Raw genomic sequence first — 15,295 nt, 5'->3', positions numbered from 1 at the left:
CATATAAATGAGTGTTTTCTTAAAAAAACACCATGACGTGGTTAGGTTTGCTTTATTAACACCACATGTTCATGTTAAATTGCTACCAAAAAGACATATAAAGGCGTGAAAACAATAACATTTGTTTTTCAGTGATGAAAACACGCAAGTATATCTCAATTTTAACTACATATACTGAATGAATACGCTGAGAATCATTTTAACGCTGAGAGAAGCAAAATATATATTTTGAGGCAAGTTTTGTTGCAAATCCAGACAGAATTTTCGGCAAACTGTGGCCACCCAAACAGAAAGGCAAACTATATAAATTATGTAAAGAAGAAACAGTTTCTTGCTACAGCTATGTCCCGAAGTTTATTTTCAAACTTAAAATAACGGGTTATCTGAGGTGTTTGTGTCGTTGAGGGGTTCAGAGAAGGAAGTGAGCAATTATTTCAATTTTGAGGTTCCATTGTAAACTGCCGCTGCACCATGTTCAACCAAACCCTAGCGTTATGACTAAAGCCCCCTAGCCGCTGTCTTTTTTTTTCTTTTTGTAACTTTGGTATCTTACAACCTGAGGGGAGTTGAATAAGTGTACTTGTCCTTCTCATCATAAAAGCAGTGGCGTGCAATGTCAAAATAAGGGTGCAATTGGCTGCAAAAGTTTCGTGTAATAGCTAGTTAATTAAAAAAAACGTGTAAGTTCAACTCATGGCAGACCGGTCATTGTCCCCAAACATCTGAACAACTAGTTCAAGGCAACAACCTGAAACACATTGCACCGAGTAATTTTTTATTGATGCAAAGAGCCTTTGACTAAGTGTATTCGTCACTCTTAATGGAAAGCGAAGTTAACAGTGGTGCCTAGGCTATTTATTGTTATGAATCAAAATGGAATGCAAGTTGTAAAAGGTGGGGAAATATATAATATAATAACTGTGCGACTTCGGAGGTTTCGCAAACTGTACTGGGTCCGTCGAATGGTATCGCCGATTCATTGCTGCTTCAACGACAACTTAGCTCTGACTGTCCTCAGACGCCAAAATGGCAAACGGTAGCCTGAAGATTCAGATGCTCCTCCTGGTGATATTCGCCGGGGTAGTAGCCTTCGCCGCACCAGTTAATCAACAAGACAATGGCTTTCTTGGGAACATGAACAGAGCCACTGAGAACAAAACCCAGGTAAGATTGTCAAAAACCCGCCCTATAGCAAGGTTTTTACACCAAATTGTAAATATAAATATGGCTTTTGGAATTAGGAAAGTTTGTCACTGAATCTCAGGCACGGGGAACATTTCTAACCAAGTATACGTCGTGATTTTTGGAAGACATTGTCTGACGATCGTTGGATTCCTATTTTACCATCACTGGCTATTGGCTTAGGTTTACGCTTACCGCCGTTCCCCGATTGCTTCGAAGATAAACCTGTTCCATTAGGAAAATAAATCCGTTTTTATTTTGGCTCAGGCAAGGAAGAGGTTCTTTAAAACTCCTCCAAATATTTACTTTGTTCCATTCCAGTATTCATCATTGTTTTAAGTTTCATCCCAGAATGTACGTTTTGTAGAAGAATATGTTCATCCCTCTGTCCTTTCCCTCCTTCACTCTACCGCCCCACCCCTCCCTTTTGTGTTTCTCCACTGAGACCACACATGCATATCCCACTCTTCGTCAGCCCTGTATTGGTGTCTTAAAAATTGGCTAAGTTTGGAATGTCAGCGTTTAATTCTTTTATGAATTTTATGATTATATGTATAATTTATTAGTACATTATTTAATTCAGAGATTTTATCTATTTCACACGGATGCCTGTACGTTGCGGGTAACTGCTGTTGGTCATCAGATATCACAAGCACAACAGTCGGACTGGGAAACGTTTGATTTGTGACCAAAACTGCAACAATCCACAATAATTTCAAGTATACATCTCCAAAAACAAGTCATTCCTTTCCAAGATCCTTATTTCAAAAAAAATCTGAGATCTTTCAGCTGGATTGCAAGTTTGACTCTTTGTTGTTCTTCATATTACGGACTTCAGTGTTTTTTCTTTATTTGTTTATTTCATGAAAATGCTGCTCTTGTTGCCGATGCACTCGAAATGATCCGTCATGTGAGAGTAAGTGTCATACAAAGTTTATTTACAGAGTAATGGGTCAACAGATTCTGTAATGAAATCTGCCCTCTATTACATGTTCTCTTTTTATTTAAATCTTGCAATTCTGTTGTCATTTGATATGGGTTCATTGTACTTTACCCAGTAAAAAGCGTTTGATATCTTTCGGTAGAACTCCCTTTGGCAATGGTATTTGTGGCAGCCATTTGATTTAGATGTGGCCAGTAGTTGTAAATCGCTCGATTGACTTCATACACTGTTCACTTCCACTTTAACATTACAAGCAAGGCCTGATACATAAGCATGCAAAGAACAAATGGTGAGAGTCCGTGACACTAGCTTAAAACTCGACGATTTCTACGCCGTAATAATCAAATCAGATAAACATTTAACACAACAGATAAACATTAATTATAGTCAAGGTGTGATTGAAATACTTGAATGTATCATGTGAAAAATCATTTGAAATGCAATTTCTTCTGGCAAATGTAACACAAATAGCTGAAACAGATAATACAATTACACAGAAAACGAATAAAGGTTTCAGGTAGACTTGTTTGAGTTGTTCGTTTGTTTTACAGCTATTTTTTTCCAATTTGCTTTTTATCAAATTAAATGATCACTTAAATCTGGATGCTCACGTGAATGAGCAAGTAAAATGGACATTTATCAACCTAATTATACGAAACACATTTAACGTGGGCTCTCGTAAACACACGCTTTGGTTTGGAATAAACGGTTGATTAATCTTCTAGTAGGAAACTGGTGCTTTATAAATCTTAAATTAACATTGTTTCTTTTACTTGTATTCACTTTGCAGTCCAACGCTGACAACGATATGCAGCAAGAAGATCTTCAAGAAAAGAACATGCACGACCTTCAAAATATCAAGAAGCGTCCCAACTGGCTCATATTCAGAGAACGGCACCTGATGGACAAGCCCTCCCTGCGGATTCCACTTTCCCACGTTGATTTTTTCCCCCATCTCCAAGATGATGATCCACAAGCCACAGAAATTGTTAACAAGTTTTAAGTTGACAACATATCTATTAAGAAAAGTGTTACTGAAACAGTTCATATGTCATTATTATTCGCTATGGAAACTGAACGAAAAAAGCAGTGTAGCCTTTAATTGAGTAAAGCAAGGACACAAATGCGAACGACAATAGGAAATAGACAAAATACAACCAGCGTGAATCAAATTGGCTACTTTGAGAAATGTCTACTAGACTTAGGTGGTGGTGAATTAATAATATTATTAAGCATAATCAATAATGTGAACTGTCACTACAAAATGAGCTACAAAATCAGAATTTTCAAAATTGAGGTAATTATTGTTATTTTCAATTAATCAGTAGAAAAAAGAGCTTTCCACTGGTATACAAATGGAGCACTTAGGGTAAACGTACAAGTTGACAATGTGGCATTATTCTGGCAGCTTTGTGTCTTTGTTCCCGACATTGTTTCAATATTTCTGACCAGGCATAATAATCAATAATGATAATCGTCAACATTGCCGAGAAAATGACATTTTTAAATATAGGGTCCGGCAAAATAATTGCAAATAATGCAAATTTCCTTTCATTTTGTCAGACGGGTCACATATATTTATTTTTGTCTCCTTCACGGGAGTGAATGTTTGGAACTTAAACCTGCAAAACATTGAAGTGCTGCTGTTGATGTGATTTGTTTGTGAGATTTTGCCGAGTGAAAGTTCAGTCCCTAACTATTTCATCCGAAGGCAAAAAAACCTAAAGGGATTTAGGAATTTAATATGACCTTTTTGGCTTTCATCAGAAGGAGCCATGAGGAGCATGTATACCTATTCGCAAGGAAATGAGTCAGCCTGGTCCCTCTATTTCATCATTTTTCAGACAAAAGGAACACGTATATTCAGTTTACGATATTTTGATTGGTTTCGTTTTAGCTTGATTTATTATTCATAAATACCTAAGACAGTTTAGCTTTTCCTATTGGTGGAGAGCCCGTCACGTGGCCGGTCTTAAACGGACGATAAAACACCAACCGCAACAAAGTGGCCCCTGAACAGGGACATTCACGTGACACTACGCATGCATAGTGACCGCGCCAATGCTACACAGCACGGTCCATTGTCTGCATTCAGATCTGCCTCTGCCTGGCATCGACAGCCGAAACATCATGGCTGGCAACTTGACGCCAATCTTTGCACAATCTGTCTTTGCTAACTGCACATTCATGAGCAAAGTCGTGGTAAAATGGCTTTCAACCATCACAATTGTCACCAGAATGCCCTTTCAGATGACGCTAAGCAATAATTTGGCAGCATTAATCCTTAACTTTGTCTAAAAATGAGCGTAATGTAGTAGAGCGGAGAAGACACGTTGTCAGAGCTTCTTATATGTAATTTATATCGACACGTCGTGCTGCGTATCATGCATAGGCTGTTTACTGTAATGCTTACGCTGGAAAATATAATTAAAGACATTTTGATTTTAATCGTTTCAAAACGTTATAATTTGAAATCCCAGTTTTATTCTTATCTATATTACATTTTCTTTATATTGTTGAGAAATACAATGATCTTGACTCTTGAAAAGAGTTGTAGCTGTGTTTACATTAATTACCCATTGTTCTCTGGATTTTCAATGGCAGTGACAACTGTAGTCTGGTATCCGATCTGGCTCATACCATTTTAAATCGACTTAAGGCAGACACAAGTCAGTTAAGAGTGGCCCGTGAACATGAATGAGAAAAAATGCACAAAAAACATTGCGAAACGACAAACTTTACGTCCTAAAAGGTAAGAATGGGAATAATTATGTGCCGGGCCGGTCTGTAATTGCTGCGGATCCGGTCTTAAACGAGCGAATAAGACCGCAAATAATAATAATCGCAAATGATTGCTTTAAAGTAATAATACATTAAATTCCAAGGAAAATGAAGCTATTTTAGTGCAATCGTATGAGCCCCACGATCTGGACCGAGACCGTGCTCCACCTCAGTCTAGTCTTGGTCCCCTCCTCGTTCTCAGCGTGCTCCACCTCGGTCTAGTGTTGCTCCCCTCCTCGTTCTAAGCGTGCTCCACCTCGGTCTAGTGTTGCTCCCATCCTCGTTCTCAGCGTGCTCCACCTCGGTCTGGTGTTGCTCCCCTCCTCGTTCTCAGTGTGCTCCACCTCGGTCTAGTGTTGCTCCCCTCCTCGTTCTCAGCGTGCTCCACATCGGTCTGGTGTTGCTCCACTCCTTGTTCTAAGCATGTTCCACCTCGGTCTAGTGTTGCTCCCCTCCTCGTTCTCAGCGTGCTCCACCTCGGTCTGGTGTTGCTCCCCTCCTCGTTCTCAGCATACTCCACATCGGTCTAGTGTTGCTCCCCTCCTCGTTCTCAGCGTGTTCCACCTCGGTCTGGTGTTGCTCCCCTCCTCGTTCTAAGCGTGCTCCACCTCGGTCTGGTGTTGCTCCCCTCCTCGTTCTCAGTGTGCTCCACCTCGGTCTAGTGTTGCTCCACTCCTCGTTCTCAGCGTGCTCCACCTCGGTCTAGTGTTGCTCCCCTCCTCGTTCTCAGCGTGCTCCACCTCGGTCTAGTGTTGCTCCCCTCCTCGTTCTCAGCGTGCTCCACCTCGGTCTAGTGTTGCTCCCCTCCTCGTTCTCAGTGTGCTCCACCTCGGTCTAGTGTTGCTCCACTCCTCGTTCTAAGCGTGCTCCACCTCGGTCTAGTGTTGCTCCACTCCTCGTTCTCAGTGCGCTCCACCTCGGTCTAGTGTTGCTCCCCTCCTCGTTCTCAGCGTGCTCCACCTCGGTCTAGTGTTGCTCCACTCCTCATTTTCTTTAGGCCCCGTATTTTTCTTGGGCCCCGGACACAGTGCCTACTCTGCTTGCTACCTTGCTCAATTTGATACTATTGGCTTTCATATTGCTCTTACAATACGGAACTTTCCCTAGGACTAACCAAATCCACTTACAAAACAGGATAAATGACTGTCCAATGAATACAAGGCAACATCCTTTGTTCCGTGAGTGTTCTGTCTTCAAAAAGTTCAACATGTAGAGCGATTCCTTTGACAAAACTTGGAGAAAAGTGTAATTAATTGAAAGCGGTATGTATCTAATGTTGCTGCTTACCGAGCAGCGAAGTTTCATAAGGTAATGGAAAATTGTTCAAATGAAAACTACAAAAAAAGAAGGTCAAATGGAGCCTGTGTGGTACAGTGGTCTGCTGGAGCATTTAACCGGTATTTCATGCAAGTGCTGTTTCACGTTATCTGTATTAAGTGCCATTTAAACAGATGGGCCATTAACGGAATAACGCTTGATTTGAGCCGTAATTTGCCTGAATAGGCCTCGAATTTGTAATTAACTTGTAATTACTAATTCGTAATCAGATGACATTATTAAATGGTAAGTACCGGTACAATATTGAAGTCATAACGGAGTGAAATCTGACATTAGGCTGCCATTTGCTTCATACACTTAAATGTTGAACTACCACTTTCAAAACCATATGGACTCCTTGAGGTGACTGATCTTTCAAGAATTTTAACTTGGCAGCTGTTGGGGTCTGGCCAATGGCAGGTTTCAGGCTTTTGGTGTATGCCTGGGGTGAGGATTACAAATTTGATCCACTGAAAAAAAGTTATGACTATATTTGGTGATATCTCAATCGATTTTAATCCCCGCGACATCGACACCTGGGTTTAACAGGCTTATAATTCATACATGTAATTATTCCTATTTTTAGTTCGCAAATAGATTTGACATGTTTCACAAAGTAGGATATAAACAGACACAACGTTGAAGACATAAAAGGTTCAGCCTAATGTTAGTTTTGCTTCATCTACACGGATGTTGGATTACTACTTTGTTGTCATTTGAAAATATGAAGATATAGGTTTCTCGACCACTCGATGAAAATCGTTACTATATTACACACTGAAGTTGACTTCACATCATCCTAGTTTTCCTGTATAAACGAGGATTCTCAGCTGTCATGGCGGGTCGTTTTTGCCTGACAGTTTTGGTCATATTTTTTCTGAGCGTCAGTCTGGTCGTCCGTACAGATGCTGATGAGTCTGACGTTACTTCAGAGGAAGCTGCGCTTCAGAGGAATCTGGAGGTAAATAAATATTTTACACAAACACTGGTGATTATGCCAAGTACTTCTTTTACTATCCGACATGGTTAGTATGTAGAATACCCCTTACATGCCCTATGTTTAACCAATCTTATTTAACCCTCGGTTGGTCTTTACAAATTATCGAAAATAGCCACATGTGAGGAGGTGTGGCGTGCGAGTTACAGTCGGTTGACCATACTTCCACTGATACGTGAGCGATATTCAATGTTCTGATCATATATTGTACATTTTAAGCCACATTTTTAATGTATCAACTGTGTCTCCTCAAGAACATATGCATCGGTGTGCCCCTGAGGTTTTCTTTGCATTTTCATTTGACATTGTTGTTGCTCTTACATAACCTATCATGTTTATTTCAATAATAGTACAATGACTTTTTTCTTAATAATAATTATATAATAAAATGTTTTGTATAGTGCCACAAATGGCCAAATTTGACGCTATAGGCGCTTCAATTACTATCATTTACCCTAAACCAGTAATTTCAAAACAAACTAGACAACTACGAAGCTTAAAGAAACTTCAGATAGACAGTTAAGCTTGTCAGGAATGCAAAACGTAATCTGAATTTAATGCATTGCACTTCAAATACAAGTTTTTCAAAGAGTGTAAACTCAAAAAAATATTAAACAAAAGAGAAAGCACGTTTACCGACATATGAGGACACGGTAGGAGCAAGACCCCACGGGAGACGTGGACAAAATCAGAGACCTAAACAACGAGGAGATAGACAAACACCTAGAAGTGGACAAAAACTTAAAACGTCCGGATGTAATAATTTATCAGCCAAATAAGCTGGGATGACTAGAATTATTGCAAAATCTGTTTTCCTGTCTGTACAGAGAGCTATTCGGGACGCCGGTCTCAACGATTGTGCGACTCGAGGGGTGAACGTCAACCGTCTTGACGGTGACATACATCGCCATGGAAAGGTCCGAAAGGTTAGAAGGAGAAGACGGAAGTATTACGGCCACGGTGGACTTCCACCGGAACAAAACGGAGAGCATTCAAAACGTTCTTGGTTTCATACATCCGTTTCGTAGAGCAATCTTAGTTACATTTGGAAGATTTTCCGAATATTGACATGCAGAATATGATTTACACAGCTGCACCTCTGTTGTTAAAATGCAGCTGAAATTTGTTTAATAAAGACGAATTACGAATAGATATTTTTTCTTCAAATTTCATTCTCTTCTTCATCATACTACAAAATCTGTGCCCAACTTTCCGTTAAAGGTACTGAAAGACTTAATTCTTTAATCATTCAAAATTCTCCATGCTTTTCATGCAACCCGGGACGCAGTTGCTGTGATGTCATTCAGGGGAGATTTGGCTTAGCAATACGTTTTTCCATTCGAATTGTGCACACATAATTTACTCAATGGAAATATCTCTGCAAAAGCGCTGACAACTTGCTCATTACAATGCATTTACACAACAATGAATATCTAAAGAACCGAAAATGTCTGACAACAAAATCTGTCAAACTTCAGTCAGTTAGTTTCTGTGTACAAACCGATGTAACACTGAATTGTTCTTAATAGGAGAGCATCACAGACTCGCTCATTGATATGGAAATGCTTTGAGATCTTTGAAGAAAAGGATTCAATTACAAACCAGTTGTACCTATCATTTAATGAAGTAGCATCATCCCGAAACTGGTTATGTATTAAAATGCTCCCTATTTTATTGAGATGTTTTCGTTTCCATGGAAACGAGTATATTTCACTAGGCTTGGGGAACATATTACTTTACCTGTTTAAATATTCGGTCTGTATAGGAAGAGAGCCGTTAATGTATCCAGAAATATATAAAAAGTACTGTTCCACTCCTTATTGTGAATCTGGTCTTCCTCAGTCTACTGGAGTCTCCTCGTTTTACTATCGCTCCTGCCCTCGTTCTAAGCATGCGCCCAAAAGTTAAAATGCATTGCCATCGTCAAAGAAGATATAGGATAGCAGGATTTTCTTAACCTTGCTCGGCCAAGCACTGAGCGAAAATAGGTAGCACGTTTTCAGCACGTCCAGGATCAAACGCGCATGAACGTGGGCGCGCTCCCACCAAGGGACATCTTTTGCTGTGTAAAACTGCGCTTTCATCTGTTCCTTCTCCGTAAAGGCTACGTAGCTGTAATTCATAAACAGAATGAAATGTCAGGATGGAAATGAGCAGCTGTAGAAACGAATTTATGTCAACGGTATTTCGAAAATTCCCTTTTCAGCTAGAATTCATAATTTTATTTTCCATCGACCTCCCCAGGTCCTTCGGGCTAACCCTCAAGAGACCATAGGATTCCTAAGGACCTCAACATCAAAGCCCTATGATGACAGAAAGAAGCAAGACTTAAACGTTAACTGATGATGATGGTGTTTACAGACACACCAAGTTTTAAAAAGATTAGGCTTGTAGCAGTCAAATCTCTACAAGGGTACAATCTGCTCCATCCAGCTGTTTTCGGGTTAAGAGACCACTGGAACGAGGTTTCTTCTAAATCTCCATGTTTATCGGACTGCTTTTTCTAGAAATGATTCTGAAATATATCTGTCCAAGGAATATAGACCTACTAGCCGTAGATCTGGCCCCAGACATAGTATGCCCCGCAGGGGGTAATCTAGTACTCAAAATGATCACGTGAACCCTGGGGCCTGTACTCCATTTCTTGGAACTGATAATGAGGTTTTCACAGATGCGTCGGTCATTCTTATTCAATGAGCACTTAATAAAATGGGGGAACGAAGGACCATTTGATAAATATTTTTATACTAGTGCTATTCAAAATACATATTCAGCGGCATATTAAATAGATGCGGGATGTACGGCCTACAATGTCACGCCTAAAATAGAGCGGCACGTTTGCTTTGATGGGGCTCTGAAGTCATAATTAATTTGCATTTATCTAAGATACGAACTATTAAATCAACGTAAAACCCATACGACACTAGAGTCATAAAAGGGTCGGTCTAAAATTAGGCTCGAATTGGAATCACTGGCCCGGATGTTGAATGACGACTTTGAAGTCAGGTACAACGTTCATAATAAACTTTGCTAGATCACTCACTGAAAATCGTTTCTATATGGAGCATCGAGGTTGACTTTACATCAGCGTAGTTTTCGTGTTGACGACTCTCAGCAGCCATGGTGGGTCGTTTTTGCCTGAAGTGAGTGAGTTCTATAATAAAAACAAACTAAACATTGGGAATCAACCAGTTGCTCATTGATACAGAAATGCCATTTGCATAAAACCTCAAACACCATCTCCATTGGCCAACAACACTTGAAATTAAAGTTAAAAGAGAGAGAAACTTTTAATTTTGTAGTCTGTGACAGAAATAAAAATCAATCGCAAAAAGGCCTTGTATTTACAAATGAATAGGAGTAACATCAATCCTAGGCTTGCTTTGTTTTAAAAATAATTCCTTTTTATGCTATGCTCATATGTTTTATTTTGATGGAAACAACCACATTTTAACAGGCTTTGTTAACATTATACGTCACCTGGATATGCTCTTAGGGCTCTTTTCACGTTGGTCTATACGGCAAGAGATCCGTGCAGTATAAACAAACATTTGAAAGGTTTTTATGGTCAACTCTTTATTCTGACGTTGGTCTTTCTCAATCCACTGATGCCTCCTCCTCATTCTACCGTTGCTCCTGCCCTCGTTCTTAGCGTGCGTGCTGAGTTGAAATGCATTCTCAAAATGTGAAGACACAGCACGGTGGGATTCTCTTAAAACCCTCGGGGCAGCCACGCCCATACACGAAGCGCAGTGACACCATATGGAGATTCTCATCACCGGGTCAGTTCTCGGTCTTGGCTGAGCCTGTACGACTGTTTTATGGTAGGTAATACATCTCCCGGGTCCCCTCTAACTGCATTTCATCATACGTACTTCTGTGGACGTATAAGTAATGCAGGTCCAAACCGAAACAGCCACGACTAGTCGGCACATGTTTGTACACAAAGAGATCCAGTTCCTGATAGAGTGGGCTCCTTGGGGTGGCTGATCTTCGAAGAATTATAACTCAGCAGTGGTTATGGTCTAACCAATGGGGGTTTACAGGCTTGGGGTGTTTAACTGGGGTGAGGATTACAAGAAATCTCTGTTAAGTTGACAAAATTGGGAAGAAAGGTTATGACCATATTTGGTGATATCTGTCGATCTGTATCACCGCCCTGTTGAACCCAGAGTTTTAATTAACTTTGCTTCTCTTTGTGCCCGATATGCACGCGCATTGACCCGTACAATCAAACAGAAATAGGTAGCATGTTTTCAGCACGTCCAGGCTCAAATGTGCATGAATCCATTGCTTTGTAAAACTGCGCCCTCTCTCGTTTCCTGTTGGACAGGGTTACAGAGCTCTTACTCATACAGAGAATAGAAATGTAAACATGAAAAGGAAGGGTAGACAAATGAGTAAAAAGCCGTTTGAAATGCCCTCACAGCCAAAGCTTTATACTTTTCCATTGACGTCCTCGGCCTACTCGTGCTGACACTCAAGAGGCCGCAACATTTCAAACTAGCTGTTTGAACATCAGAACCCAGTAACGAGAAAGAGAAGCAAGAGAGGTGTTTACATGCATGCTATGTTTACGAAAGATCGCACGTGTGGCTGTCGGGTCTCTAAGGTGCTGAGTCGGCCCCGCCCAGGTGTTTTAGAGATTAAGAGACATATGAAACGAGATATTTTCTAAATCTTCAAACTAAGACTGCTATGTTTGAGTTGATTCCTGAGACAAAATTTTTTAAAATATGGCCTTTTCTCCCAAGAGAAACCTAGGCCTTGTAGTCCGTTTCCAGGATGATGAAAATTTCATGGACGCTTCTTGAAGGCATTGTGTAAGATGTGTCAAATACAATTTTTCACTAACGCAATGAAGTATTGTTTTACCTCTGGTCTAAAAGCCTTCCCTGGACTCCAAGCGTTAAATGCAACTTACAATTGCCAGTGTTCTGCAATTGCGCATTCGGCTATACGAAGTTTGCACTTCAAAGTTCATTGATCCAACATTAATTGCTCAACATCACTTGTCGATTTGCAAGGAATCCATACGGTAAACGACAATTACGTGTCTCTTTGTTGGCCATTAAAGATCCATTAATGTCGGGGGTTCTATTTTCCGTGTGATTTTAATGCTGGAGGCACACAATGCAGCACATGGTGACGTCTACCTACTTTTGCAAATAAACTTAATGGGAAATCTACGAAATAGTAGACGAGGGTAGGCGCCTAAGGATATAGATTTTTGGGCTATTTCAGGAACACACTTTTGGTAGCTAATGGTTGGCAAAACTGTGCCAGCCATGAGGTCTAAGAAAAGAATCAGTTAGAAAATATTTAAAACATCTGAGTGAAATATAAAGACACTTTATCATTTATGACATTACAAATGCTTCTGCTACCCACAGCAACTGAGTTATACATTTATATAACCAGAGTGTGCATATATATTTTATAGGCAAGCGTTGCTGCCAACCAAGACAGAATTTTCCGGAATCGTTGGACGTCCTTACAATATGAGAGTACATTTATAAAAAAAAGAAACGAAGAACTGCTGCTCACTATCTTTTTTTCGAAAATGAAAGAAAACGACAATAATTATTTGGCTTTGTCTTTTCTCTCCAACCAAAAACATGTGATAATATCACCAACAATGAGGGATCATCCTTAAGATTCAAGATTTGGAAACATTAACATTTCAAACTTTCGGCCCGTGAAAAAAGACCTCTGCAGCTCCCCCCCAAGCTCTGGATCACACCCTTGCCTCAGGAAGACGAGATGGACTTAAAAGTAAGATTTATGGAACCACGCCCGACTATCCACCAACCGTAAAGTGGTGTAACACGAAATCATTCATGCTGCACAGGAGGTTGGTTGTGGAAAATGACATTTGATTTTATTTACAATACTAACTGAAATTGTTAAGCATCACTTTTATACGGAAACAAATGAAAGCAAAGTAAAAAAAAATACATAGACAGACAAACAACACAGAAATGTGAAAAGGGCGGTTTTCTGCAAGGTGTCTTGTTTCTATCACCCTCCTGGCGTCAGTGTACAAAGACTCTCCTCTCGTCGTCATTTGCATAATAATTAATGTTGAGTTTTATTAATAATTGATGGGTTTTGTCATAGTGACTGGTGTTTAAAACGGTATTAAAATACGTTAATGCTGCGTACGAAGATTCTCCTCACAAGGAGGCAAGACGTCTTGACAACAGAGAACTCGTTCTTAGGCGTAACAAGTCATACTGCATCACAGCGAGTGCTTGTACACTTCGCCAAGACACATGAGATGTCATGAAGACTTGATTGTAATCGGCATTTGTGGTAACATGATACTTTAAACTCTCTTTCATAATTATGTTTTCATGACTTGTAAATCCAAGTGTCACTGAGGGTCAAACTGTGTCCAGACCCCCACTTCCTTAACCAAAACATGACTACTAGATTTAGGTAGTGGTGAATAATTTGTTCTGATGGTAGTGGGAATGACAGCATCAAAATAAAAACAAAGAAACAAGGAAGGCGTTTTGTTGATGTTCATGGTTGATGTGACGTGCAGGTTCAATCAACAACTGAGCTTCAGCCAAGGCGGACCGAGACCTATACTATTACGACGTGGAGGGGAGGGTAATTTGGAATTTCTTAACATAACATTTATGGCCCAATTTTCTTCGAGCGCGGCTCCGTACAGAGACTTTTATACCTTGTTAGAGAAATTAAACGGAATTAGTCCCCAAATGTAACCACTTTAGGTTTTCTATTTTGAACCTCTTTTTTGGGGGGGGGGTATTGACACAACAACAATCTGTCCTTGCTTTTATAAATAGTAAATCATCAGATGACTTTATACGACAGCTTCCAGTCTGGTTGTCCTTAAAAGGTTTCATTACTGTCGTCGACATTTTAGCCACAAAACATCAATTAAATGCCTGTTTTTTTCTCTTTATTTTAATGTGAACGACATACTATTGGCTAAAAGCAAAGATTAATGAAGTCCTTCCACATTTGGAAACACATTTTAATGGAAAGCCCGGGATTGCCAGGCACGAGTTTTGGCTTTTAGTAGAAAAACACACATGTGGTGTAGAAGTTTACTTCAACGTCTCAAAAGTGTTTGGTAACCAATTATAAACATGTCAAATACTAAGTGCGCGTTTGGAAAGGGTCGACAGATCTCGCGCATTGTCATTGGTCAACGCGTTGCAAACTCTTGGAGGGGCACTAGTGTGATGAATCGCTCGTATTAAACACCTTGTTTCGGTTTTCAGAGAGTGCTATCGCCAATAACTGTGGTTTTGTGTCTTGTTATTAACACCCAAATGTGTAATTATGTCCAAAGATATCGACATATTAATGAGTTATTAAAAAAAACACCATGACGTGGTTAGGTTTGCTTTATTAACACCACATGTTCATGTTAAATTGTTACCAGAAAGACATTTAAAGGCGTTAAAACAATAACATTTGTTTTTCAGTGATAAAAACACGCAGGTATATCTCAATTTTAACTACATATACTGAATGAATTCGCTGAGAATCATTTTAACGCTGAGAGAAGCAAAATATTTTGAGGCAAGTTTTGCTGCTAACCCAGACATAATTTTTGGCAAACTGTGGCCACCCAAACAGAAAGGCAAACTATATAAATTATGTAAAGAAGAAACAGTTTCTTGCTACAGCTATGTCCCGAATTTTTTTTTCAAACTTAAAATAACTGGTTATCTGAGGTGTTTGTGTGGTTGAGGGGTTCAGAGAAGGAAGTGAGCAATTATTTCGATTTTGAGGTTCCATTGTAAACTGCCGCTGCACCATGTTCAACCAAATCCTAGCGTTATGACGAAAGCCCCCTAGCCGCTGTCTTTTTTTTCTTTTTGTAACTTTGGTATCTTACAACCTGAGGGGAGTTGAATAAGTGTACTTGTCCTTCTCATCATAAAAGCAGTGGCGTACAATGTCAAAATAAGGGTGCAATTGGCTGCAAATGTTTCTTGTAAATAGTTAGTTAATTAAAAAAAAACGAGTAAGTTCAACTCATGACAGACCGGTCATTGTCCCCAAACATCTGAACAACTAGTTCAAGGTAA

The 15,295-nt window shown here is 39.8% G+C and overlaps 1 protein-coding gene and 1 long non-coding RNA gene across 2 annotated transcripts; both read left to right on the top strand.

The window, feature by feature from the left end:
- Positions 1-901: 901 nt before the first annotated feature.
- LOC110989954 (uncharacterized) lies at positions 902-4,924 on the top strand. Its single transcript, XM_022254681.2, has 3 exons — positions 902-1,164; positions 2,021-2,098; positions 2,916-4,924. The coding sequence occupies exons 1-3, from the start codon at positions 1,027-1,029 to the stop codon at positions 3,126-3,128; spliced, it is 429 nt and encodes a 142-aa protein (XP_022110373.2). The 5' UTR covers positions 902-1,026; the 3' UTR covers positions 3,129-4,924.
- Positions 4,925-5,520: 596 nt separating this feature from the next.
- LOC110989959 (uncharacterized) lies at positions 5,521-9,036 on the top strand. Its single transcript, XR_002599735.2, has 2 exons — positions 5,521-7,184; positions 8,048-9,036. It is a non-coding gene; the product is annotated as an uncharacterized LOC110989959 (long non-coding RNA).
- Positions 9,037-15,295: the final 6,259 nt, after the last annotated feature.

Source organism: Acanthaster planci, linkage group LG10 (genome assembly GCF_054643075.1).
Source record: "Acanthaster planci isolate LZ-2023a linkage group LG10, COTS_SCS, whole genome shotgun sequence".
NCBI classification, from domain to species: domain Eukaryota; kingdom Metazoa; phylum Echinodermata; class Asteroidea; order Valvatida; family Acanthasteridae; genus Acanthaster; species Acanthaster planci.
The sequence above is the reverse complement of the archived record's forward strand: the minus strand, read 5'-3'. Positions and strand labels throughout refer to the sequence as shown.

Coding starts and splice junctions, on each gene's coding strand:
- LOC110989954 (XM_022254681.2), top strand. CDS start 1,027: ATGGCAAACGGTAGCCTGAAGATTCAGATGCTCCTCCTGGTGATATTC. Junction 1,165..2,020: donor CCACTGAGAACAAAACCCAG/GTAAGATTGTCA, acceptor TACGGACTTCAG/TGTTTTTTCTTTATTTGTTT. Junction 2,099..2,915: donor AAATGATCCGTCATGTGAGA/GTAAGTGTCATA, acceptor TTCACTTTGCAG/TCCAACGCTGACAACGATAT.